Source organism: Dipodomys ordii, unplaced genomic scaffold (genome assembly GCF_000151885.1).
Source record: "Dipodomys ordii isolate 6190 unplaced genomic scaffold, Dord_2.0 Scaffold8, whole genome shotgun sequence".
Taxonomy (NCBI): Eukaryota; Metazoa; Chordata; class Mammalia; order Rodentia; family Heteromyidae; genus Dipodomys; species Dipodomys ordii.
The window spans coordinates 19,320,363-19,347,867 of record NW_012267224.1 but is presented as its reverse complement, the minus strand read 5'-3'; the positions used below and the strand labels follow the sequence as shown (position 1 = coordinate 19,347,867).

The following is a 27,505-nucleotide window of genomic DNA, read 5'->3' as shown; positions in this document are numbered from 1 at the left end:
CTGAGCCACAGCACTACTTCCAGCTTTTTTTCTTTTTGCTTATGTGGTACTGAGGAATCGAACCCAGGGCCTCAGGCATGCAAGGCAAGCACTCTACCACTGAGCCACCTTCCCAGCCCTCCACTTTATTTTTAATATTTATGCTTTTCAAACCTTTTGCCCCTATTTCACACAGGCTTGAGATGGTACTGCATATTCTTTATCTAGCCCCGACTTCTCACTGATCAGATAAAGGACTTTCAGGGCTGTACAGAAGGCCCAACACCTAAATCCTCATTAGAATTAAGGACCCTCAGAAGTCTGATTGCTGGGTCCTCAAGGAACTTCGTGGAATGGAGAGCAAATTGGTCTTCATGTTGTTTGCCACTCTTGGAACTTCAGTGAGACAAAGATCAGTTGTATACCCCTTTCCAAAGACTTTATTTTCCACTGTGCTTACCAGTGTCTACAAGGAATGTCAGCCGCAAAACTCCTGTCCTTCCCGAAACCAGGACACTCGTCTCAGAACTAGTGAGTAGCCAGTGCTGGATCCAGAGTCCACTTCTAACAGACACCACCTTTTCAGAAGGTAAAGGCCACAATATACATAAAAATGAACAATAATAGCACCTACCACACCACACACTGTATGCCAGGTGCCTTTCTAAGCGCTTCATGTTAAATAAGTCAATTAACATTGACTTATTTAACGACAACAACAAACTATTTTAGGAGCATTTTCCCACTAAAGTGGCCCACTAAGAAACAGCCTTTTCTTCTTCTTTTTGGCAGTTGCATGACAAGGCGACCCGAAATCACAACTCCAGTTCAGGTTCCTGGTGGCGGGGCTTGCTTCCTCTTCTGGTTTGTTTAGTCACATTCGGCGCCTACCGATGGGCCTGGCCCCCCGGCAGGGGCTCCTTCGCTGTTGTATAAACAGGTGAGGCTCGGTGGGGGGGACGCGGGTGGCAGGGACGTGGCAGAGTTCTGCGGGGTCCGGGGTGGGGTCGGAGTTCGAGGCAACTCCCAGGAGATCGGGCAAGGTTAAGACAGGGCCGGGGCCGCAGGTGCTGCAGGCACGGGATTTTTGTTGTTGTTGTGGTGGTGGTGGTAGTGGTTCTTGCTAGAAAGCAGCTGGAGCACCAGGTCAGGGCGCATTCAAATGAACCACATGGAGCCAGCGAGCGGCGCCCAGGCCCCGGGCCCTGCTGTGAAGGCCCCGCCAAAGGTCAGGGCTTGGTCCGCGTGACGCGCCTTCCTGCGCCCGGCCGAGCCACGCCGGGCCCCAGGTAAGATCCTCCCCGGCTCGGGGCCCGCCGAGGGGGCGCCCGCCGGCCGGCCCAGCCCGCCTGCCCAGCCCCTTCTTCACCCGTGCGCGGGGCGAGGAGGGAGAGGGGAGGTGGGGGAGACGCAGCGGCCCGCGATCGGTTCCACGCGGGGTCCGGAGTCCCCGATCGTGGTTCAGCCTGGGCGGCCCCGAGCTGCCCGCGGGGGAGCCGGAAGCCGGGCGCCCCCGACGGCCCCAGGTGGTGGCAGGTGCCACTTCTGGGGTCCGCCAGTAGCCCTCGGAAGTGCGTGTGGTTTGTGTGTGCGTGTGTTGTGTTTGATCCGGGGGTGGCGTGGGAGGTGGGGGGGTCCATCTGGTGAAGTCCCCACGTCTTCGTATCGAGGCCGGGGTGGCTTCTTCCTTTAAAAACGAGGTGTTTTTACATTGACTAGACCCCTGTGCACCTCCAGCTAAGGTATCTGCGCTCCTCAAACAACAGGAATGCTGCACTGGCCTTGGGCCAGCGGAGGCTCAGCGAGCAGGATACGATTTCAGTGCAGATTTACGGGAAGCGGCCGGTGCTGGGAGTAGAAATCTGGTTTGGTGAGTTTAAGAGGGAAGGGAGTCGGCGGAGACAGCCTCGCTCCTGTGAGTGAGGCGCACGGCCCGGGCTGGGGGTGGGCCGGGAGGCGGGCGGGAGGGGGCGGCGGAGAGCCGCGGAGAGCCGGGCAGAGCCGCGAGCGCAGCCACCGCGCGCCGCGCACCACGCACGCCGCCGCCGCCGCTCTCCGGCCCTGCCCGGGGTGTGGACCCTCCTCACCGGGAATCGAACCCCCCCCCCACCGGGATACCTTCCACCCCCCACTCCCACCCCCAAACTCTGGAGAGCCGCCCTCGGGTTCCCGATCGCCCGCCCGGCTTTGGAATGTGCAGCCCGGGACCGTGAGGAGCCGGGGTCTGGGGAGTTGGTCTTTTCGTGGAGGGGTGGCGGCGGCAGGGGGGGAAGTTTCCTCTCGGCGGGGGCTCGAAGGGGCTTTTGTTTGTTTGTGTAAAGAAATTTGTGATCAATTGGAATTCCCAGATCCTGGGAAGTTAAAAAGAAAGAAATCGGGGGAGTGCGGGGCAGTGCTTCAAGTAGCAGCTCGGTGTGGCCCCGATTTGGGGTTTTACATGAAACGGAGGGCGCCGGCAAGATGTGCTAACGACTCCCTAGCCGGGCGAGTCGCTGCGGGGCTGCGGACGCTCTGGATTTCCCAAGTGGGCGACTCCAAGTGTTCACCCAAGGTAAGGTGGCTCGCCCTCCGCCAGCGCCCGCCCGGGGCCGGGGTGGACTTCTTTCCTCGCTCTCGGTCTTTCTCCTCGCTCGGTAGTAGCCCGTGCTCCCTTCCTTCGACCGCCTTCCTCCATGGAGTGGGAAGTAAAGGGTTTCTAGACAAGGGTTTGCAAAGCGTCAGCTTTTGGAAAAGCAGATCATCACACAGCCAGCCGGCCGCATGGTGTTTCCTGTGGTAGTGAGTCTTCTTTCCAGAAAGAAACAGATGTTTTTCACCCTTGAAACAAAAACAAAAACCAACCAACCATGAGTGGGTCGCCCAGGGGCACAGGTGACTGTTTTGTGTTGTTTTTCCCCTTTCTTTCGCGACTCGGATCCTTTTGGACCTGGGGTGTCTTATTGAAGTGTTAGAGTCCAAGCGGGTGGCCTTCCTGGGGTGATTTACTCCGAAAGGAAAGCCACCCGCAGGCCAGGCCTCTTTGGTCCAAGCGGAAAAACTCCCCGTCTTTGGGAAGGGTTGGCTCAGGGATTGTGACAGCTGACGAGCATATAAGAGGTTAGTTAAAAGTAATGGAAATGGAAAATTGTAACGAAATGACTCACTTTTAATTCGGTAAAAGCTCAACGACTCTTGGTGTCTGTTCGGAGGCATCTGGAGATACAGCTTCTTTCTAGGGCTTATCTTAGTGTGGAAAGATAGGATCCTTAAGGTACTTGACAGGTCATTTTCAAATTAAAAGTCAATTTTTTTTGTAGTCTTCTAATATCTCGCTTGGTTTTATTTAGAAGGAATCTAGACTAAAACTATATCCCTGAGCCAGGCATGGTGGTGCCTACTTTTAGGAGGATCTTGAGTTCAAGACTAGTCTGGATTACATCGCAAGATTGTGTTTGTCTAAAACAATAACAACAAAAACCTGAAACAAAAATGTATTATTTAAAAGTACTGATGTGAACAGGTATGGTGGTCATGCTTGTAATCCCCACTTGTCGTCCCCAGTGACAGAGGCCGAGGGTTTGAACAGGTTGAGGCCAGTCTAAGCTGCAGAGATGCAGTTTCCCCCAAAAATGACTAAGTCCCAAGGTTTGGAATCGCACACATTTTTTCACAGAAGGGTAAGCAAAGAGTCACAGGAAAGGGTCATTGCAGTGTTGAGCACTAAATAAACAAGCAAATAAATAAAAGGTTACCAATTAGACCCAGAGCATTTGGTAGTTACAGGTGCCGACTGTAAAAGGTGAAAGGTTGTGAGTCAAGTGCCCAATCAAGAGAATAATAGCACGTGTGGGAGTTGGTGTTGCTTGTAATTTCAGTAACACTCATTGTCAGATAGATGCCGTGGTGTGTTGGAGGAGAAAAAAACGCAACCTAGCCTGAGAGGGCAGCTGTAGGAGGAAGGTGAAGATAACTTGGATTTGGTTTTTTTTTTCTTCTGTGTCCACCTTACCCATCACCTGATTCTGATAAACGCACAGTAGGTTTCTTTGAGTCATAGCTTGCTGTATCCTAGGAGAACAGGAAATCAGAAATTGCACAAGTGTTTGACTTTGAGGTTCACTTTGAGTACTTGTCAAATGAAGACATAAATGGACAATAGCAAAGCCCCTAACGCAGCTCTGCCATCCCTCCACCAGACTAGTGAAGATGGAGAGAGTTGTTTTTGTTTTTGTTTTTTGTCGGTTGTGGGGCTTGAACTCTGGGCCTGAGTGCTGTCCCTCAGCTCTTCAGCTCAAGGTGAGTGCTCTACCACTTGAGCCACAGTGCCACTTCCGGTTTTCTAGTGGGTTATTGGAGATAAGAGTCTCACTGACTTTCCTGCTCGGGCTGGCTTTGAACTGTGATCTTCTGATCCTAGCCTCCTGAGTAGCTAGGATTACAGGCGTGAGCCACCGGCGCCCGGCTTTGGAGAGAGTTTTTAACCCTATTCCTCTACTGAGATTTGAACTGAGGGCATCAGGCATGCTAGGTTTCCGACTTTTTTTGGAGTCATATCTCCAGCCTATTTATCTATGAATGACTGGTTCCCCCTGTTGTTCAAACAGTTGTTGGTACTGAGGTAAAATAAGGAAGCTACTTGTTTGGGGACATATGCATGTGTGTGTGTGTGTGTGTGTGTGTGTGTGTGTGTGTGTGTGTGAGTGTGTGTGTGTGAGTGTGTGTGTGTGTGTATGTGTATGTGTATGTGTATGTGTAGGTATGGACTATACATTGTTTAAGATCCCTCAATTTTTTATTCCTCATATGATAGGACATTCACATTCTTCATTTAGTAGTAATCAAACCTATTTTACATAAATTTTTTTTTGGGGGGGTCAGTTGTGGGGCTTGAACTCTGGGCCTGGGCGCTGTCCCTGAGCTCTTTTGCTCAAGGCTAGTGCTCCATCATTTTGAGCCACAGTGCTACTTCTGGTTTTCTGGTGGTTAATTGGAGATAAGAGTCTCACATATTTTTCTGCCCGGGCTGGCTTTGAACCATGATTCTTAGATCTTAGCCTCTTGAGTAGCTAGGGTTTTAGGCTGGAGCCACCAGTGCCCAACTAATTAATTTGCTTTCTAAATTTTACTCTTATCTCTTTCCCCCACCAGGGATTGTTGGTGGGGGTGGGAGTGGGGCAAATCTAGCCCATAGCCTCATGCATGATAGTGAAGCATTTTACTACTGAGCTGCATCCCCAATACCCAAAGCTACTCTTAAACTCAAGATTAAAGTAAATCTTCAGGGTTTTGGACTTAGCTCCGTGGAAGAGCATTTGCCTGGCAAGTGCAAGGCCCTGAGTTTAGTCCTCAGCTAAATAAATAAATACAAAAACAAAAAATAAATTGTGAGCCGGGCGCTGGTGGCTCACGCCTGTAATCCTAGCTACTCAGGAGGCTGAGATCTGAGGATCTCGGTTCAAAGCCAGCCCGGGCAGGAGAGACCATGAGACTCCTATCTCCAATAAACCACCAGAAAACCGGAAGTGGCGCTGTAGCTCAAGTGGTAGAGCGCTGGCCTTGAGCTGAAGAGCTGAGGGACAGCGCCCAGGCCCAGAGTTCAAGCCCCACGACCGACAAAAAAATAAATAAATAAAATAAATTGTGCCAAGACGACACATATCTCACGCCTGTAATCCTAGCTACTCAGGACACTGAGATCTGAGGATCTTAGTTCAAAGCCAGCTTGGGTGGGAAAATCCTTAAGATTTTTTTTTTTTGTGTGGGTGGGGTTGTTTGTTTATTTGCTATTCGTGGAGCTTGAAGTCAGGGGCCTGGGCTCAGTCCTTGAGCCTCTCTGTGCTCAGGGCTAGAGGCTCTACCACTTCAGCCACAATGCCACTTCCAGCCTTTTCTGTTTATGTGGTACTGAGGAATGGAACCCAGGGCTTCATGCATGCTAGGCAAGCTCTCTACCACTAAGCCACATTCTCAGCCCAAGCTTAATTTTTTTTTTTTTTTGTCCCGTCGTGAAGCCTGAACTCTGGGCCTGGGCGCTGTCCCTCAGCTCTTCAGCTCAAGGCTAGCGCTCTACCACTTGAGCCACAGCACCACTTCCAGCTTTTTTCTGCTTATATGGTACTGAGGAGTAGAATCCAGGGCTTCATGCATGCTAGGCAAGCACTCTACCACTGAGCCACCTTCCCAGGCCATTAATTTTTTTTTTAATTGAGTTTTATTGTATTGTAAGGGCGATGTCTGAGGGGTTGCGGTTACATAAGTAAGGTAATCAGTACATTTCTTGTCGAACATTGTTATCCTCTCCCAATCCTTAAGATTTATCCGCAAATAAATCACCAAAAAGCTGGAATTTGAAACGTAGGCTTAAGTGATAGAACACCAGCCTTGAGTGAAAAGCTAAGGGATAGCACCCAAGTCTTGAGTTCAAGACCCAGCAGTGGCACCAAAGGAAAAAAAAGTAAATTAAATACCAGATGAGTGCACTTTGACCACTACAAACAAAACAAAACAAAAACCTTTGTCTTTCAGCTCATTTCCAGGTCTCTGCCTGGTTTTTCATGAAGGGTCAGGAGGATGCTCACAGCGGGGCTGGTGAGAGGGAGATTTCCTTCAAAATGAGCCCAAGCTTAGTGTTCGTTATCCCAAACTGGACTGGGGTGGGAGTGGGGGTAAAGGGAGGGATCTCACTTTGAAGAGGACTTAAATTTGGGATTCATAAGACTTTTTTTTTTTATTTTAAAGATATGCTTTGCCTGAATTTAGAGTTCTGTGCCAAACTTTTGTGAAGTCACAGTGAAGGACGTTTAATGCAACTTGAAGCGTTTGTCAGAATGATTCCAAGTTAAAGGTTATATTGGAACATTCCAACTCCTGGCTTGATTAAGAGATATATTTTTCCTCTTGGGAGCAGGCTCTGTGTCTTATGATGCTGCTGATTTCCTGGTTTAATATCATAAGAGAAGATGTGTGTTAGGCAAAACAACCACCTGCTGGGAGTATTTGCTTCAGAGAACAATGGGGTAAAGGTTTTTCATAATGGTAGTGCAGAGGTGACTTGGCTTCTGAGAGAGGAGGCCTCTAGAACTTTCATAGAATTGTGGAGAGATGATAATTAAGACTTGTTCTGTTGCTGCCAGGTGCCGCTGGCTCAAGTGGATAATCCTAGCTGCTAAGGAGGCCGAGATTTGAGGATAATGGTTTGAATTCAGCCCAGGTAGGAAAGTCCTGAGATTCTTATCTCCAATGAACCAGCAAAAAGCCAAAAATGGAGCTGTGACTCAAGTGGTAGAGTGCTAGCCTTGAACAGAAAAGCTCAGGGACAGTGCCCAGGCCCTGAGTTCAAGCCCCAGAACAGGAACAAAAACAAAAATAACCAAAAAAAAAAAAAGAATCAATCTGTTGCTACCTGAAGTTGCTGGAAATATCTGGTGCTAGAGGGATTCAGAGGGAAGTGGAACCGTACCAATTTTTATGTGTTGTCCTGTATCCCCCTTTCCAGTGAAATACTCCTGAGATGGTCTCAGTTTCATTTCTGACTTGTTCTGTTTCTCTTATGGTTGCTTCCTCTTCTGTTCTGTCAGCTTCTGGAAGAGGGAAGAGGGGATGGGATGGGGCAGGAGATACCTTCTCCTTGGAGCCAATATGTATGTATGCATGCATGTATATATGTATGTATGCATGCATGCATGTATATATGTATGTATGCATGCATGTATATATGCATGCATGCATGTATATATGTATGTATGCATGTATATATGTATGCATGCATGTATATATGCATGCATGCATATATGTATGTATGTATGCATGCATGTTTATATGCATACATGTGTGCATGTGCTTGCAGTACTGGATAATGAATACAGGGTTTTGCACATGCTAGCTCTACCACTGAGCTTTGTTCCTCAGTCCTTTTTAATTAATTAATTAATAAGATGAGGCTTTGAAAAGGCCTGTTACCAAGATCTTCCTGCTTCAGTCTCCTGAGTAGCTGGGATGACAGTCATCAGCTCCCCCATCTTTTAAGTATCTTGTCTTCCCTGTCCCTGCCTTAAAATGGTATAGGAAAGCCAGGTGCCAGTGGCTCCTGCCTTCCTGTAATCCTGGTTACACTAGGGAGACTAAGATCTAAGGATCGTGGTTCAAAGCTAGCCAAGAGAGACAAATCCTAGAGACTCTTATTTCCCTTTAACAAGCAAAAAGCGGAAAGTGGAGGGTATAGCTTAAGTGCTAGAGCACCAGCCTTGAGCATAAACACTACAAGGCCCCGAGTTCAAGACCCAGTACTGGCAAAAAAAAAAGTTAGGGAAGAAATTTTTCAGTGAGTGTGACTAGAGGAATCTATGGCTTACACACAGGCAAGCTCTGAATGTCAGCAAAGTTAAAGCTCAGTGCTCTTACCCTCCAACTATTGCAGGTGAACTGGCAACTGGGTGACATTAAAGCTCCCTCCACCCTTTGTAATTCCAACTTCTAGTGTGTTGCCAAAGACACAAATTTGAATAAGTTATAGATATCGTCTCTTAGTACAGTCAAAAGTAAACAGGTTGCCGAAGGTACAGAGTAGAAAGCCTTCAGCCACACTCCTCCTCCTCTACCTTTGCTTTCTCTTTGCAGTGCTGGGGATTGAACCCAGGGCTTTGTACAGGCCAAGCAAATACTCTACCACTGAGCTACATCCACAGCCCCTTTCCTAGGCTTTCTGCTATGGCTTGGGAACATCTGAGCAAAGCCACAGCTCTGTTGGGAGTCCTCACCAGTATTGTAGGAGCGTTCTTTATTGTTACAATCTTCCAGTTTTGTAAAGCTCATCCGTGAGTGTGTTTAAATGAACATAATTTGTGTATATAAAATACGGAAACCAGCTGGGCATTGGTGGCTCATGCCTATAATCCTAGCTACTCAGGAGGCCGAGATCTGAGGATCGAGGCTCAAAGCCAGCCTGGGGAAGGAAAATCTTTGAGATTTTTATCGCCAATTAATCAGAAAACCAGAAGTGGTGCTGTGGCTCAAATGGTAGACCACTCGCCTTGAGCTGAAGAGCTGGGGACAACGCCCACAACCGACAACAAAAAAACAGAAACCAACCCGATAGTGCAGTGACATGCTTGACCGTGGCAAGTCTTTTGGCCCACAGACCTTTCCAAGCAGGCTCCTTCACCAGGAGCAGGCTGTACCCATGAGGGCATTTGACATCACACAGTGAGGTGTTTATGAGGCCCTTAAAACCCTATTCCTTTTGAAGCTGTTGGTCTTTGCAGGCTCCTAGTTCTGAGAGTGGATGCTTTCTTTATTCATGGGTTGTAGACATTCGTCCAGGAAGCAGCATCCATCTCCCCAGCTCATGAGGCTTATCTTGGGGGAACCTATGTTTGGGGTCCTAGGACAAAGACTGCCTGGCTTCTCTTTTTGGGGGGGCTGGATGGGTGGAAGGGGTCCTGCTAGCCTTAGCTTGCTGGTTGTGCCCCTGGCTTTGGCTCATGGCCAGTTTGGGCGATGCATCCTGAGTATGCCATGCACCCTGAGTGGGTATGGGTGGAAGACAGCCTGTCCCCAGAGGAAACAAGAATTAACTCTGCGTCCTAGGGCTGGGGGCGGTGTGCAGTGAACCGGGAGCTGCACCTGACCAAGAAAAGGCTGAGCTGTGCTAATTAGCATAAAAAAAGTGGCCACCCTGGGGGTGGAACTCAGTGCTAGGGTATGTGCTTAGTATGTGGAAAGCCCCCGCTTCCATATCTGGCACCCACATAGTAGTTACATGTGCACACACCCATACCCATACACACGAGGCACAGGCACACACATGTGCACATGCAACACTTATGAATTCCCACGTGTGTGGACACAAATACACACTCTGCATGTTTAGATGTGTCACAGAACATTCAATGCATAGATCAAACTCATGTGTGCACATATGTAGGTACACACTTATAAGCACACTGTATGCACATAAGCACAATACATGTGTATACCTGACAGCGCACATACAACTCACATACATGCATGTTCACACATGTATGCATGCTCATATACACGTACATGCAGACATAAACACAATAACACATATCACATGTGCATGTAGACATTCACACTACACATACATACATGTGCATATGCATACAACAAGCATACATATACAACACAGTATACACATACATGCATATGCACACAAGCACATATAACACACGATGTTCACATACCCCACACATACACATCTCAAGGCACTGGGACCTGTGTCCATTTTATTTTTTATTTTGTATTTTTATTTGTTGGTTGTGGGGCTTGAACTCAAGGCCTGGGCACTGTCTCTGAGCTTCTTTTGTTCAAGGTTAGCACTCTACCACTTGAGCCATGGTGCCACTTCCTGCTTTTTCTATTCATGTGGTACTGAGAAATCGAACCCAGGGCTTCAGTGCTAGGCAAGCACTCTACCATTCAGCCACATTCCCAGGTGTCTCCCCCTCCCCCCCTCCCCCCTCCCCCGTCCATTTTATAAAGCATTCCCTGTGCAAGAGGTGGGCATAAGGAGCCAAAACACTTCATGAACTGGATGTGTGTGTGTGTGTGTGTGTGTGTGTGTGTGTGTGTGTGTGTGTGGTGTTTCCCCGCCCCCTTATCCCCCCTCCCCCCCCCAGCCTCAGGTGTTACTTCTCTTAGATCAGTTTTTTTTTTTTTCTTAGATCAGTTTGACTTGTGTTCTGGAAATGTCTATTTGGATATCTCAAGCTCAGATAAAACGTTTATGTTTTGAAAGTGGGGCTCTTACTGGGCCCTGGTGGCTTACACCTATAATCCTAGCTACTCAGGAGGCTGAGACTTTTGAAAAGATGGCTTGCATATGATTCCTTTTTGTTGTCATTTATTAAAATAATAGTGGCATGGCTCTCAGTGGACCAAGGCTTGGCTACGATTAGGTCCATCTCTCCGTAGCCCTCTTAAGACAAAGTTGCCTTTGTGTCAGTCCCCTGGGGAGGATCTGGTGACACAGAAAAACTCAGTGGCACTGCAGCCAGGTTTCGCAGAAGATCCCAGGCTGCACGTTTTCATTTGGGTTTTGTCTTGTACCCTACCAGCTTATATGGGTGGTGCGTTTCTCCAGCCTGATAAGCCTCTCTGGATGTGGCGGGGCCTGCTTACTCTGGGTTTAGTAGGATTATAAAAGGGCAAAGTGGCAGCTCACAGACAGTGGGGGATGGAGCTCAGCTCTGGGCTAGTGTGACCTTAGGGGACTGGGTGAAGTTCAGTCACGTGGAAATGAAGAAAAGGGGCTTAGCTGGAGTAAAACTGAGAGTTTGGGGTGGGGAGGGGGAAGGCTGAGTTTTCATATTAAATGCAAACGCCATGAAGAGTGACCTCCCAGTTGCCCCACCCAGCTCTCACCAAGGTAGCGACTCATCTAGTCACTCCGCGACTCAGTTTCCCCAACTATCACATGCTTACTTCACAGTAGGTCAGCATTGTCGGTCAACAGTTTAGAACAGTAATCAACAAGTCATTCAGGTGATGTTTGAATGCATTTCACTGTTTGAGTTCTTATGTCACTACTCTACTTCAGGAAAGACTTTAATTTTCATCATCATTATGGTCATTATTATTATTGTTGTTGTTGTCATTATGATTATTGTTTGAGACAGGGTTTCACTGTGCATAGTCCAAGCTAGCCTTGAACTCAAGATCCTCCTGCGTCAGGTTTCCAGGTGCTGAAATTACAGTCGTGAAAAGATTTTCTTTTCTTTTTTCAGTTATGGGGCTTGATGTCTGGGCCTGAGCTCTTCAGCTCAAGATCAGTGCTCTACCACTTGAATCACAGCATCACATCCAGTTTTAGGGTGGTTAACTGGAGATAAGAGTCTCATGGGCTTTCCTTGCCCAGACTGGCTTTGAACCGAGATCCTCAGATCTCAGCCTCCTGAGTAGCTAGGATTACAGGTGTGAGTCACCAGTGCCTGGTTTAAGGAAGAGGTTTTCTTGTGTGCTTTCTTCTCCTGGGTAGTAATCCAGGATGCTCTTTGTAATAGCCACTCCCTGCCTTTGACCTAATGTCAGTGGGACTGTAGGCAGATTCTGTTTTGCAACAGTTCCTTTGGGTTTGTATCTTCGCTGCGTTACTTCAAGACAAATTGTTGCCTGCAATCTCAAGGTGTGATGGAATGTTGAGGGAGAGATTGCCAGGGCTCTGTTACACAGGCAGCTGAGATTCTACAGACAGATGAAGAGAAATTGTCGATGTAGAAGATTAATAGCAGGGCTGAGATGTGGCTCAGTGGCAAAGCATCTGCCTAGAAAGTACATGACCTTTGAGTTCAAATCCTAGTACCACCAGAATTAATTTTTTTTTTCTTAAAGGAAGAACCAACCCCAGAATCGGAGGCATGGCTCAGATGGTAGAGCATCAGCCAGTGAGTGAAACTGTCAGATCAAGAGTTCACATCGTAGTTTTGGACTAAAAACAAAACAAAACCACAAAAAACAAAAAAACCTTACAAGTCTATATCCCAGAAAGGAAAGTCCATGAGACTCTTATCTCTAGTTAACCACTAAAGAGCCTGAAGTGGAGCTGTGGCTCAAGTGGAAGAGCATCAGCCTTGAGCAAAGAAGCTCAGGGATAGTGCCCAAGCCCTGAGTTTAAGCCCCAGGACAGGAGCGCATGCACACACTCATGCATGCACGCACGCATACACACACGTGCGTGCTCGCGCACACGCACACACGATTGTAACACATTACACCCCATAAAGTACCTAGTAAACAAAAAGCTACTATTTGTCCTTTCTGCTACTCATTTGATTACTTCCCATATACATTGAATGGAATATTAGAGCTAGATAGCATCTGAATGTTAATTTTTTTCTTTTTCTCTCTTTCTTCCTTTCTTTTTCTTTTCTTTTTAGGTCAGTCACAGGGCCTGAACTCTGGGCCTGGGCACTGTCCTTCAGCTCTTCAGCTCAAGGCTAGCGCTCTACCACTTGAGTCACAGCGCCACTTCCGGCTTTATTCTGCTCATGTGGTGCTGAGGGATCGAACCCAGGGCTGCATGCACTCGAGGCAAGCGCTCAACCACTGAACCACCTTCCCAGCCCTCCTTTCTTTTTCTTTCTCTCACTTTCTCACAGAGGAGGCCCTGCTATCCGGGCACTGCCTTTGCGTGTCCTGAAAGCCCCAGCTAGGAGGGGCAGGAGGGAGCACTGTGAGATGGGGTGGTTGGAAAGAATGCCTGTGAGGGGCGGGAAGGGGTGCGTTCTTGCTGAATGGAGCAGCATTTGTTGGAGTCCTAAGAAGAGAAAAGCTTGCCGAATTGAGGGGCTTAAAGAAGGCCCTTGTGGCTGTGGTGGAGAGATCTGGAGTAGCCTGCAAGGAGCACTGGGTACAGTTATGGGAGTTCCTGAGACCCAGTATGTAGGGCTCAGGAAGCATGGAAGAGTTTGCACTTTGTTTCCACAAACCCAGTGGAGAACCATTAAAGAGGATTTACCAACCAGGTATGGTAGTGCATGCCTTTAATCCTAGCATTGAGAGGCTGGGGCAGGAGATTGAGAGTTTAAGGCCAGATGAGGCTACATAGTAAGACACTGTCTCAGAAATTACACGTGCACGCATGTGCGCGCGCGCGCGCGCGCAAGCACAGACACCCCCCCACCCCCCACACGGACTTATTGGTGAACAAGCAACTTTGATAGTGCATGAAGGCTGGAGAGCTAGGCACCCCTCTGGTGTGGAGGGAAGGCAGCGTGTGGCATGGGGTTCTTCTGTGAGTCCCCGGCTTCTTTCACAGCCTGGGATCTGGCCTGGCCGGGTCCCTGGCGGCAGGCAGAAACAGCAGGACTGACAGATAGCCTGGTTGGAAGGCAGAGAGAACATTCTAGGCACCTATTTTGTATTTCCTCTCCTTCTTATGTCCTGGCTTGCACGGGTGAAGCACGCGGTATCACAAATGACAAGACAACCCCCCTGGCCCGCTTGCTGGTGCTTGTTCTGTTTTTTGTAGTAGAACAAAATACCCAAGACTGGTCCTTCATGAAGAATAGCAACGGCTTTGGCTGGTGGTGCTGGAGTCTGGGAAAGAATCCAAGGGCATGATGGGTGTTGTATCTTTTATGTCAGTTGTGGGGCTTGAACTCTGGGCCTGGGCTCTGTCCCTCAGCTCTTCAGCTCAAGGCTAGTGCTCTACCACTTGAGCCACAGCCCCACTTCTGGTTTTTTGAGTGGTTTATTGGAGATAAGAGTCTCATGGACTTTCCTGACTTGGCTGGATTTGAACCGTGATCCTGAGTAGCTAGGAGTACAAGTGTTAGCCACCAGTGCTCAGCTTTGGGTGCTGTATCTTAATATGAAGGGTGTCACGTGGGGAGACAGAAACAAGCTGGAGGCCAAAAGCCACAAGGGCCCCAAGGAGTCCCCTCCCTCGGGATTTCACCCAATGCTCTTCCTCGCCTTCCAGAGGCCTACCTCCAAATAACATCAGCATGGGAATGTGGGGCTCAGGGTTTTTTGGTTTTTCTTTTTTTGGGGGGAAGGGGGCTCATTAAAGCTATAGCAAGCATGTATGGGTGGCTATCCTGGCAAAGGGAGGGGGTGTTGGGGATGAGGGCAAACATGAAAAGCAAAGTTAAGGGGCTTAGGGGTGGGCTCTGTGGTGGAGCACATGTCCAGCATGTGGGAGGCCCTGCAGCGCAAAACGAAGGAAAACCTAGCTGGTATTCATGGCTCACGCCTATATGCCTAGCTACTCAGGAGGCTGAGATCTGAGGATCATGGTTTGAAGCCAGCCAGGGAAGAAAAGTCCCCTGGAGACTCTTATCTCCAATTAATCACTCAAAAACCGGAAGTGGCATTGTGACTCAAAGTAGTAAAAGCACTAGCCTTGAGCAAAAAAGGGCTCAGGGACAGCACACAGGCCCTGAGTTCAGGCTCTATAACTGGAAAAAGCAAAAACAAAATAAAACAAGAGTTTTAGTCATTGAGAATGTGATTCCAATTAATATATGCTTACTAAAAATTAATGCTATTAAATATTTAATGTATAATTTGTAGCAATACAAATATTTTAGTTTGGTGTTATCCTATGTATTCTTTTATATATACCTAATGTTGAATAGACTGAATATATCACATAAGTCTGTAATTTTATTAATAGAGGAAATATTTGGCAATTACTAAAGAACATATCACCAATAGGTGAAAACTTGAGTGTCAATGAACAATGAAATTCCTCCAACAGCACAAAAGATAAAAGAAAATGTTAAGCCAGATGTCAGTGGCTCATGCCTGCAAACTAGCTGTTTAGGAGGCTGAAATCTGAGGATCACATATTGAAGCCAGCCTAGGTAGGAAAGCTTTTTTTTTTTTTTTTTCCCTTGGCTATGGGGCTGAACCCAGGACCTGCTCGTACTGTTTCTGAACTCCTTTGCTCAAGGGTAGCACTCTACCACTTTGAGCCATAGTGCCACTTTGGGTTTTTGAGTGGTTAGTTGGAGAAGAGTCTCATGGGGACTTTTTCGCCAGGGCTGGCTTTAATCATGATCCTTAGATCTCAGCCTCTGAGTAGCTAGGATTACAGGCATGAGCCACTGGAACTCAGCAGGAGACTCTTTATCTCCAATTAACCATCCCCCAAAAGCCAGAAGTGGTGCTGTGGTAGAGTGCTAGCCTCGAGCAGAAAAGCTCAGGTACAGCACCCAGGTTCAAGCCCCAGGATGGGCACCAAGACCCCCAGAAAACATTATTAAGGAATGAAACTGTGAGTTTTCTTGTGTGTGACAGCCACTTGGAGATATGGAAACTTGCGCTGTAAACACTAACATCATAAAGGGGATTCCTTTAGAATATGCAAATGTTTTAGATTCTTTTCTGACCTGACTTTACAAAGGGTGGGTGTGGACTGGGGGACAGAAGCTGTGGGGTGTAATCCTCAAACCTGTAATCCTACCTACTCTGGAGGCTAAGATCTGAGGATTGTGGTTCAAAGCTAGCCCGGGCAGAAAAGTCCCTGTGAGACTTCCAGGCTGGCCTGGAACGGAAGATTCTCTTGTGTCAGCCTTCCAAATACTGAGATTATAAGTATGCACTTGTATATGACTGCCACCTTCAGAGGTTTTGTTGTTATTGTTTTGCACTCAGCATTTTTTTTTTTTTTTGGTCTGATCGTGGGGTCTGAACTCTGGGCCTGGGCGCTGTCCCTCAGCTCTTCAGCTCAAGGCTAGCACTCTACCACTTGAGCCACAGCACCACTTCCGGCTTTTTTTTCTGCTTATGTGGTGTTGAGGAATCAAACCCAGGGCCTCATGCATGCAAGGCAAGCATTCTACCACTGAGCCACCTTCCCAGCCCACTCTTGGCATATTTTGCTCAAGGCATTTTACCACTTAAGTCACAGCTAGGAGTCTCTTGATTTGTCTGCCAGGGTTGGCTTTGAACTTTGATCCTGAAATATCAGCCTCCTGCATAGCTAGGATTACAGGCATGAGCCTGTAATCTGGCTTCTCTTTTTTTATTTTTTTAAGGGATGACTTGTTAATTATACATTTCTTTCACAGCTAGGCTTGGTTTGTAGGCTCTTTTCAGTCCTCAAGATGCCCAAGGTGTAGTCTTAGGTTAGACAGAATGAAGTTTTGTACTTTAATGAGTCTGTACCACTCCTTCATTTAAAACGAACAGCACTGGTACTTGTTGTGAGTTCCTGGGAGGGACAGGAGCAATAGGCAGTTGGTTCCTGTGGGACTCTGGCTCTATTGCCAGCAATGCTAGGAAAAGAGCAAACATTCAAGGATGGCTAGAAACACACCCTGTGTACTAGGCTGACATTTTCCTTTGAAGAAACATTCTGGTCAATATTTGATGTCCTGTAGATTTGGTACAGAAAGATAAATGCAGTTGTTCTTGGCTGAGGGAAGCTGTTTACCTAGCTTCCATAAGAAATTAATAACAAGCAAAGGTGGGGGAGGAGCTGGGAAAAGGAAAGCTTAAGAGTGATGAATATTGACCCGTGTTTAGCTCTGAAGTCCTTGAGGTAAAAGAAATGACGGCTGCGTGAGCATGGGGAATACCTTCAGATCTTGCAGGTGGGAGAGCTGATGTGTACTGAGACGCTGGGAAGTTCTCTCGTGACCTTTTGTGTTAAGGCAAGTCATTTAAGGTCATGGAAACTGTTGGATCTGATTAAAGAAATAACTGCTCCTCCTTACTGACAGCTCCTGCAGGCTTGGAGATGTGTGGTGGATACTGTCATTCATGGAATTTCTGTGTTCCTTTATTGTCAGATACAAAGTCTGGATCCCATTTTCTCTCCACAGTGCACAATAGGAGTCTATGATGAAGACTCCTCCTCTGACTCCCCCTTCCCCCCCAAAGCTAATTTTCTAGAAGTAGCTAATGCAGCTGTGCTCTGACTCTCTCTTGAAGCTCATGATCCTTTCTGCTTTTTTTTTTCTTTGTCCCAGGGGCTTGAACTCAGGGCCTCACATTCTTACTTAAGGCTGGTGCTCTACCACTTGAGCCACAACTCCACATCCAGCTTTTTGCTAGTTAGTTAGAGATAAGAGGATCTAAAATTTGTCTCTCTGGGCTGGCTCTGAATCCGGATCCTCAGAGTTCAGCCTCCTGAGTAGCCAGAATTACAGGCAGGTGTCACTGAGCCTGACTTATTTCCTGCTTTTGACATTTAAATCCTTTGACATCTCAGTTCTAAAGAAACCTAAGTCTTAGGTTGAAGACCAGCACTCAACACTTATTATTTTACACACACACACACACACACACACACACACACACACGGAACTCATCAATTATATCTTTGATAATATTTAACAGACGAGGGGCTGGGAAGATGGCTCAGTGGTAGAGCACTTGCCTTGCATGCCTGAGGCCCTGGGTTTGATTCCTCAGCACCACATAAGCAAAAAGAAAAAAGCCGGAAGTGGTGCTGTGGCTCAAGTGGTAGAGTGCTAGCCTTGAGCTGAAGAGCTGAGGGACAGTGCCCAGCCCCGGGTTTCAGCCCCACAACTGGACAAAAAAAATATATTTAACAGATGAATTGTTTCAATTAACCATAGCTGCTGTAGTTTACATATGTTTTGAATAATGATTTTAAGATGTCATGATTTCAATAAACTCTCAAGACTTTCTAAAGTCTTCTTGAAAATTCTTTTTTTTTTTGGGGGGGGGTCCAGTCGTGGGGCCTGAACTCTGGGCCTGGGCGCTGTCCCTCAGCTCTTCAGCTCAAGGCTAGCGTTCAACCACTTGAGCCACAGCACCACTTCCGGCTTTTTTCTTTTTGCTTATGTGGTGCTGAGGAATCGAACCCAGGGCCTCTGGCATGCAAGGCAAGCACTCTACCACTGAGCCACCTTCCCAGCCCTTCTTGAAAATTCTTAATGGTTTTTGAGTTTAGGCCTTTTGGTAGCCATCACTCCAGCCTTTTATTGGGTGGATACAAGTTCTTTCTCAAGTATTGGAGACATAAAATATGTAGGAAATACTGTGCTTGAAGAGGTGTCCATAGAACCAAATGTTCTTTCATGCTGCTTCTTTTTTTTTTTTTTTTTGTCAGTTGTGGGGCTTGAACTCAGGATCTGGGCACTGTCCCTCAGTTTTTGTGCTGAAGGTTAATACTCTTAACACTTTGAGCCACAGCTCTACTTCTTGTTTCCTGGTAGTTAAAAGGAGATAGAATCTCATGGACTTTCTTGCCCAAGCTGGCTTCAAAGCTTGATCCTCAGATCTCAGCCTCCAGAGTAATTAGGATTACAGCTGTAAATCCTAATCAGGGCATTGCACTTACTAGGCAAATGCTCTATTACTGAGTCATGCCTTCAGCCGTGTGTGTGTGTGTGTGTGTGTGTGTGTGTGTGTGTTCTAGGATTTGAACCCAGGGCCCGGGTACTGTCCCACTTTTAGCTCAAGGCTAGTGCTTTACCACTTGAACCACAGCTCCATTTCCAATTTTTGGACGTTCATTGGAGAAAAGAGTTCATGGCTTTCTTGCCTGGACTGGCTTCATGATCTTCAGACCAGACTACTGAGTAGCTAGGATTACAGGTATGAGCCACTAGTGCTTGGCACCTTCAGCATTTGAGGCTTTGAGATTCTTTTTCAGATGTAGTCTCACACTTCTTGCCCTGGGCCAGCCTCAGACCAGATCCTCCTGCTCATACTTTCCGTGTAGCCAGGGTTATGTGTGTGCACCACTGTGCACACACATGGCGGCTTGTTTTGTATGTTTTCATGGCTAATGATACTGAACCTGTCTTCTTGTGTCTATTAGCCATTTATATTTATTTGTTTGTTTATTTTTGTATTCATTCATTTATTGGTGGTGGGGCATGAACTCAGGGCCTGAGCACTTGTCCCTGGGCTTTTTCCTCAAGGCTAGCACCCTTAACCACGTTGAGCCACAGCTCCACTTTCAGTTTTTGATGGTTTATTGGACATGAGAGTCTCAAAGCCTGTCCGGGCTGGCTTCCAACCGTGATGCTCAGATCTTAGCCTCTTCAGTAGCTAGGATTATAGGCATGAACCACCACTGCCAGGCTAGCCATTTGTATTTCTTCTGAAAACTGAGTGTTCAGTTTGCCTGGTTACTTAATTGTTTGTTTAGTTGTGTTGCTCCTAGTACTTGAACTCAGGGCATGGACACTGTCCCTGAGCTTTTTTGCTCAAAGCAAGTGCTGTACCACTTAAGCACAGCTGCACTTCAGCTTTCCTGGTAGTTAGAGTTAAGAGTCTCTCACAAACTTTCTTGCCTGGAATCCTCAGCTCTCATCCCCCTGGATTATAGATCTGAGCCACTGTCACCCAGCTTCACTTGTCTTTTTATTTTGGATTATTTGTTCTCTTGATGCTTAATGTTTTGAGTTCTTTGTATGTTCTGGATATGAATCGTTTATCTGTTGAATAGCTGGTGACAATTTTCCTTCCCTTTGGTGGGTTGTCTCTTGGCTTTGGTAATTATTTCTTTTGTTACAGAGATAATTTTGAATTTGTTACATTTGTGAGCATTCTTGCTTTTGTTTTCTGAGTAGAGTCCTGTTCAGAAAACAATTGCTTGTGCTCTAGCTTGTTTGTTAAGATGGGACTCTCGCTAGCTTTTTGCCCAGTCTGGACTTGAACTTCAGTCCTCCTGATCTCTACCTCCCAAGTAGCTAGGAATCACTGTGACTAGTTCTTCTTTGTGTGTGGGGGGAGGGAGGGAGAGATTAGGGGTGGAGCAAGATCTTGCTATATAATCCAGATTGGCTTTAGGAGCCTGTTACCTGAGGGTTGGAATTATAGGCTGTACCACTATGCCTGGCAAGAGGCGGGCTTTTAGCTGTTTTAAAAACTGTAATTCACATGTCATAAAATTTATTAATTAAGCCACACACCAGTGGCTCATGCCTGTAATTCTAGCTACTCAAGAGGCTGAGATCTAAGGATCGCATAAAGCCAGCCCGGGCAGGAAAATCCGTGAGACTCTTATCTCCAGTTAACCACCAGAAAACCAGAAGTGGTGCTGTGGCTCAAGTGGTAGAGCACTTGCCTTGAGCTGAAGAGCTGAGGGACAGCGCCCAGGCCCAGAGTTTAAGCCCCACGACCGACCAAACAAACCAAACCAAAACATCAATTAAATATAAAATTCAAAGCTGAGTAGAATGGCCCACACCTGTAATCCTAGCTACGTGGGAGGTAGATGGAGATGCAGGTTGTAGTTCAAGATCAGTGTAGGCAAAAAGAATTTTGTTTGCAAGATTCCATCGCAGCCAAAGACTGGGTATGGAGGTACCCGGTTCTCCCCAGTATGGGGGCGGGGGGAGAGCACAGTGGCTGGACACAGTGATGTGTACCTGTCCTCTGAGAAGCACAAATAGGCGGATCACAGTCCCAGCCAGCCTGGGCATAAAAAGCAAGACCCTAGCTCAACAATCACCAATGCAAACGGGCTGGCTGTGTTGCTCAAGTGGTGTAGTGCCTGGCTAGCAAGCTCCAGCCTTGAGTTTAATCCTCAGGAGTGCTAAAAAGAAAAAGAAACAGAAACTGTAAATCTCACCAGTCGTTAGTAAATTCACAAAGTTGTGTAACTATGAGCACAGTCTAATTTAGAACATTTTCAGTACTCCAACAGAAACCTCATACCCGTTAAGCAATCGCTCTGTACTTCTCTCTCCCTGGTGACTAGTAACTGACTTTCTTTTTTTTTTTTTGGGGGGGGTCCGGTCATGGGGCTTGAACTCTGGGCCTGGGCATTGTCCCTCAGCTCTTCAGCTCAAGGCTAGCACTCTACCACTTGAGCCACAGCACCACTTCTGGCTTTTTTTTTTTGCTTATGTGGTGCTGAGGAATCGAACCCAGGGCCTCTGGCATGCAAGGCAAGCGCTCTACCACTGAGCCACCTTCCCAGCCCCAGTAACTGACTTTCTCACCGTGTTGTTCTAAGCATTCATAGAAACGGCCATTGTATGTCAGATTTCCTATCTGACTCACTGCGCTTAGCGCATGTTTTCAAGATTCATCCATTATGTAGCTTGCTTTTGTACTTTGTGCCTCAAAACTTTGCCGGTGGGATGACTCATGTGCCGTTATCTGGATCTGCTACTTTTCGTGTATCCATCAGTTCGTACACATATTGGGTTTGGAATAAAGAAGAAGGTGGCTCCGATCATGTTAAGTCACACCTATATTCAATAACCCAGTCCTTCCGAACGCGTGGCCTGTGTCAAGTCTTCCTGAGTCTTTATTACAGGAGGTGACGTGCAAAGTTCAGAGGTAAAGCAGTGCTGGGCTACTGGGTGTATGACCAGAGTCGAGTCTATTTCTAGACTGGCCTGGCGTTTACCTCTTAGCCACCACGCGATGCTACAGAGGCAAAGCCTGGGCCAGGCAGGCCTGGGCTGTGGGGTTAAAGGGCCGGGACGGCAGCGAGTGGCGGGTGAACCCACGGACTGTGGTGTCCTCCACCCTCCTCGGTTATTCTTGCAGAAGACAAATCTGACCACCTCATTCTCTTTAACAATGGCCAGTCATTTGCCAATTTCCTACATTCATTTCTCAATACCAATCATTTCCCTCCTGACGTTACAGTTTTACTTAGACCTGTGAATCCTCTATAGTATTTCATTGTATTTTGTTTTTTTTTTGTTTTTTTGGTTTTTTTTTTGGGTCCAGTCGTGGGGCCTGAACTCTGGGCCTGAGCTCTTCAGCTCAAGGCTAGCGCTCTACCACTTGAGCCACAGCACCACTTCCAGTTTTTTTCTTTTTGCTTATGTGGTGCTGAGGAATCGAACCCAGGGCCTCAGGCATGCAAGGCAAGCGCTGTACCACTGAGCCACCTTCCCAGCCCCCTTTCATTGTATTTTGGGAATCAACTCACTTTTGTTTTGCCTAAGTACATTTATTTAAGCTGAGTGCTATGACTCATGCCTGTAGTCCCAGCTTTGCAAGTGGTTGAAGCCAGGAGAATTGCTTAAATTCAAGAGTTTGAGGCCAGCCTGAACAATATGGCGAGACCTCCCATCTCAAAAAATAAATGAGTAAATAACTAGGGGCTTTTTCATTACAGCATATTATTCCTTTGCCCAGTCTTCCCTGGTGCCGGTCATCTTTTCTTAGGACCAGTTTAAATAATTTCTCCTCTTGTAAGACTTCTCAGACCCTTTGGATTCTTCCAGTACTTGGCTCTGATACGCCCTAAGTTACGTTGCTTTAACTTGTGTAGTGTATCCCTAACAGATAGTGAGGTAGTTCAAGGCTGGGGATATTATTGAATGAATCAATGCTGGGTTAGGGACCAGACCTTGAGCCTGATGTTAAGTGTGATGAACGGCCACATTTCCAGAACATAGAGACCAACAACCTGATCCCTGCTGTCTTTAAGAAAGTTCAATCTAAGGCAGACACTAGTGACTCATGCCTGTAATCCCAGGTACTCGGGAGACTGTGATCTGAGGATCACGGTTCAAAGCTAGCAAGGGAAGCCGTGTGACTCTTTAACCACTAAAAAACAGAGCAGAAAGTGGAGGTGTGGCTCAGGTGATAGAGTGCTAGCTTTGCACACAAAAGGACAATGCCCGGGCCCTGAGTTCAAGCCTCAGGACCAGCATTAAATAAAGGAAGACTGAGGTGTTGGCAGCAGGGAGGTGAACAAAAAAGGAGCCCTGACTAAGGAGCTGCTGCCGGAAAGGGCCTCGCGGTGGGTGCAAGGCTGAGCGTCTCATGAGCGCCCACTCCCAGGAAGGCAGCGACAGAGGGTCCGTGTGCTCATCCGAAGGTTCGTGAAGCCCCCAGCACCCGCCGAGGAGGGAGGCACGCAGGAGATGATGGGCTTTCGTTCATTGCGCTCTCTGTAGACCAGACCGAGATGCAGACAGTGCACCCAAGGGCCAAACACTGAGTTCAGTGCAGAAACCAGGTGAGCGGATCATGCTATGGCGAGATCAAAGGCAGACAAGTGACCCTCTGCTTAGAAAAGGCACATGGTGGCCATGTTGCGCAGAGGATGGTGGGACATGGGGAGAAATTTCTGTAGTTCTGTTCAGCCGATGAGGATTCACTGAAATACACTTGTAACTGCACGTTTCTGCTTATATGTTACACTTCTGTGAGAAGTTCAGAGCTTAAAAAAATGAGAATTAGTGGGAAAAAAACCCTAAGTAAATAGGAAGCTTTGTTCTAGAAAGCAAGCAAGCTCCAACTTAATAAAAACAAAAAGACAAGAGGAGAAGACTAACTTATGAAAGCCGTAAGCTCCCTCTCAGTGGTCCATTTGTCTGCCTGCCGGGTGTCAGCTGTAAATGTAATAAATACCAACAATTGTGTGTGTGTGTGTGAGTGTGAGTGCATGTGTGCACACACGCGCATGTGCCAGCCCTAGAGCTTAAACTTAGGGTCTGGGCACTGTCTCTTAGCTTTTTCCTTCAAGGCTGGCACTGTATCACTTGAGGCACAGCTCCACTTCCGCTTTTTGCTGGTTAATTGGAGATAAGCAGTCTCACAGGCTTTCTTACTGGGCTGGCCTCAAACCATGATCCTCAGATTTCGGCCTCCGGAGCATAGGCATGAGTCTAGGCTTCCCCACTGCAACAGGTGCATTTTATTTTATGGCATTCATCCTATTAGGAGTCATTTTTTAAAACATTTCCTTTTTTATTCTTAACATAAAGGTGCTGCACAGAGGAGTTAGCGTTATACAAGGCAGGTAGAGTGCATCTTCCTTTGCTCTCTTCCATTTCTTCCCTCCCGTCCCCATGAAGGCTCATTCTTATGCCTATTCACCAGATGAACCAACCAAGCCTAATACACCCCTGAACTAAACCTGTTTCCTCCAAGTCCTTTGTACTCTGCACAGCACAAGGCCACCTGGGGCTGGCAGCTGTATTTTGACTTTTAGTCTCTGGGAACTGGGGGGGGGGGGAGGGAAAGGGGGCGGGGCCTGTGGGAGGAGGCTGTGGCCCAGGGAGGGAAGAGTGGGGAAGGTCTGCCAGATAAAACACAATGGAAGCCCCCCCCCACACACACACAAGCAAGCAAAGCTTTCTTGGCATGCAAGTTAAACCCATTGTTCTTTTGCTGCTTTTCTGCTTAAATATAATTAAGGATCTTAAGTACAAATTAAATGACCTTAAGTTAACAAGAAGAGAATGCCAGTGACTTAATTAAGTTGTAATTGACAATCCTCTGCCTGCGTTCAATTAGCTTTCTGCAGAGCAAGTTGCACACATGCATCTTTGCAGTGGGACAGAAGCCCGGGGCTTTGGGGTGGACATTCCACCTGGTGTGGTCATGGCCGCCCAGCACCAGGGGTGGTCAGATCTGAGAGAGCCGTCCACTAGCAGCTTTGTGTGGGTTAGGCGCTTCTTACAGCTCACTGACGCCATTGTTGTTAATGTATCTGTTATGGACAAGTAATTTGCCCTAAATCATCCAGCTAAGTATAGCAAAAGAGAGCCAGACTTGGACTTTTGTGTATTTGTTTGGATTCAGACAGGGTCTTAATGTGTAACTCAGGCTGGTCTTGAACTTGAGATTCTACCGCCCTTGAGTGCTGGGATTATCGGCGTTGGCTGCTCTGTCCATCCACACTGTCTTTATGGCGGGTTTAACTGTGATTGCTGCTTCTCTGTGGTCATTTCTCTAGTGGTGTGTGTGTGTGTGTGTGTGTGTGTGTGTGTGTGTGTGTAGGCGCTTCAGGCTGTGGCTTAAAAATTACTGCAAAGAAAGTCCTTCCTGCCATGTTGCTGGAATCTTCTTTCTTGTAACAGTCATTCATGAGGACTAGTTCTGTGCCCAAGAGTAGTTATCATTTAAGATCTCTTTGGGGGGGGGAGTTGGAAGACATCCCGCCAGGAGTGCAAAAGGGTAATTCCTAGAACAATGCCAAGGGCTCCAGCGTTCTGTGTGTGCCCCATAAACCACCCCATACCTTAGTGAGCCAGCGGGCCACCTTGGGGCAGGGCGCAGCTAGAAGGTTCTTCTGTCTCCTTTGAGGTGGCTTTCCTCCGTGTCTTGGCCGGGACAGTCATGGGCCTTTTCCAGAACTCGGTTCTAAGGCTCGCTGGCCTGCTCACACTTAAGCTAAGGGCCGAGAGGCAGGCTGTGAAGCCGCCAGCCTCACTGGGCCTTTGGGCTGTAGGAGCGAGAACAGTGCCACTTCTGGGGAAAGCAGCCACAATCCAACCACGTGCACACAGAGGGGCGCGGAGCCCCCACCACCCCCTGGCGGCCAGTCAGAACCATTTGTCATTTACTACATGAAGGGTCAGCCTACCTGTATCCCCAATGTCGTGAGTTGAATTTATTATTTCCAGTATTCAGGGGCCGTGTGTGTGTGTGTGTGTGTGTGTGTGTGTGTGCGTGTGTGCATGCGCACACATGCGCTTGTGCGTTCCTATAGCTTTTTCACCTCCTGAACCACAGCTCCACTTCCAGCTTTTTGGTGGTCACTTGGAGATAAGAATCCGCTTGGGCTGGATTTGCGCTTGGGCTGGATTTGCACTATCTTCACATCTCAGCTAGGATTACAGGTGTGAGCCACAGGTGTGAGCCACCGGCACGCAGCTGGGATTTTTTTCCCCCTAATAATTATTTTAGTTACGTAATACAATTCTCTTGAAGGACTGCTATGTCTGGCCTTTTTTGGTTCCTGAGTATTTAAATGCAAAAGACATGCTGAAAATTCATTTGGAGCTAAAATGCTTAAGAGTAGAGGTCAGATGGATACTGAAGACTATAAAATGTATATTACATGGCGAAGGTTTTTTTGTCTTAAATAGCTTAATTTAATACATCGGATATCTTTTTGTGTTGTGTTTTTCCTATCCTTACCAAGAGTTTGTGCTGCTTTATTCTTTCCAGTAGCGTTTTTTCAAGTTCTATGTGTGGATCAATTGTAAGCCCTTTCTGGGCATGCTTTATTCTATTGAAAGTAGAGGGCAGTTTCAATAGCCTTGCCTTGCATTAGTGGAAGGAGTTAATTGAAAGTGTTTCTAATCTTTTGATCCTTGTCACATTTCTCTGCTATGCAATAATACACAAAGGAATTTTCAGAAAGTAACCGTTGAGGGACTTAATGTCACTGCGCCTTAACAATCCCACATTGTGGGGTTCGGCTGGTACTGGGCTGAGACACTTACTGGAAGCTGCTATTTCAGAAAAACAGATGAGACTGTACCCCAAAACAAAATGGAGATGCCATGGAGAAGAGGTGTGAGTTTGGGGTGTTGCCCAGCACCTTGCTCCTTATTGTTTCTGATTCTGAGGAAAAAATTTTCTTGGTCGTTCTTTCAAAAGCTGAAGGAACAGATATTTTTTAATTTTTATTTTATGGGCAGGTATTATTGGTGGTTTATTTGCTTGTTTTAGTTACTTTACTAAGCAACATAATTTGGACCCCTTTATATTTATTTGTAGAAAGACTAAAATTTCAATATTTTAGATTTATTTTATGGAAAAGTACAGGGGGTGATACACTATATACTCCACCTCACATCTCACATGTAGACATGGAGTACTAAAGATCCTGGAGCCAGTGGCTCACGCCTGTTAGCCTAGCTACTCAGGAGGCTGAGATCGGAGGATCAGGGTTCAAAGCCTGCTCAGACAGGAAAGCCCATGAGATGCTTAGCTCCAGGTCACTACTAAAAAGCTGAAAATAAAGCTGTGGCTCAAGTGGTAGAGCACTAGGCCTTGAGCACAAAGAGGGTCAGGGACAGCACCCAGGCCCTGGGTTCAAGCCCCAGGACCGAGAAAAAAAAGATTGTTTTAAAAATTAGGATCTATTAACTGTATAAGGGGGATTTCATTGTGAGATTTTCATGTGTATACCAATCAAACTTAGCCCCTCTATCATTCTCCTTCTTCCCCCCTCTTAAAATAAGTGCAGCAAGTTTCACTGTTTTATTTTCATACAGGTAAATAAAGTATTGCCACCATGTTTGCCTTCCTTCTGGTATGTGCTCCCCAACAGAGCCTACTTTACATTTGTCATTCACTTTTCCTTCCTTCCTTCCTTCCTTTTTTTTCTTTCTTTCTTTTTGGGTCCAGTTGTGGGGCCTGAACTCTGGGCCTGGGCGCTGTCCCT

The 27,505-nt window shown here is 47.0% G+C and overlaps 1 protein-coding gene across 6 annotated transcripts in view; it reads left to right on the top strand.

Moving 5' to 3' along the window:
• The first annotated feature begins 1,041 nt into the window (after positions 1-1,041).
• Rbm47 (RNA binding motif protein 47) overlaps positions 1,042-27,505 on the top strand; it is a 130,311-nt gene continuing 103,847 nt past the window's right edge. For 2 of the 6 annotated variants that reach the window (XM_013009037.1, XM_013009035.1), the window contains exon 1: positions 2,275-2,530. In XM_013009037.1, the coding sequence (XP_012864491.1) occupies positions 2,417-2,530 (114 nt within the window). In that variant the 5' untranslated portion in view covers positions 2,275-2,416. Of the gene's footprint in view, positions 1,269-1,441; positions 1,551-1,716; positions 1,850-2,274; positions 2,531-27,505 lie in introns of those variants that run through there. The other 4 variants (XM_013009039.1, XM_013009038.1, XM_013009040.1 and 1 more) reach the window with 4 other exon arrangements.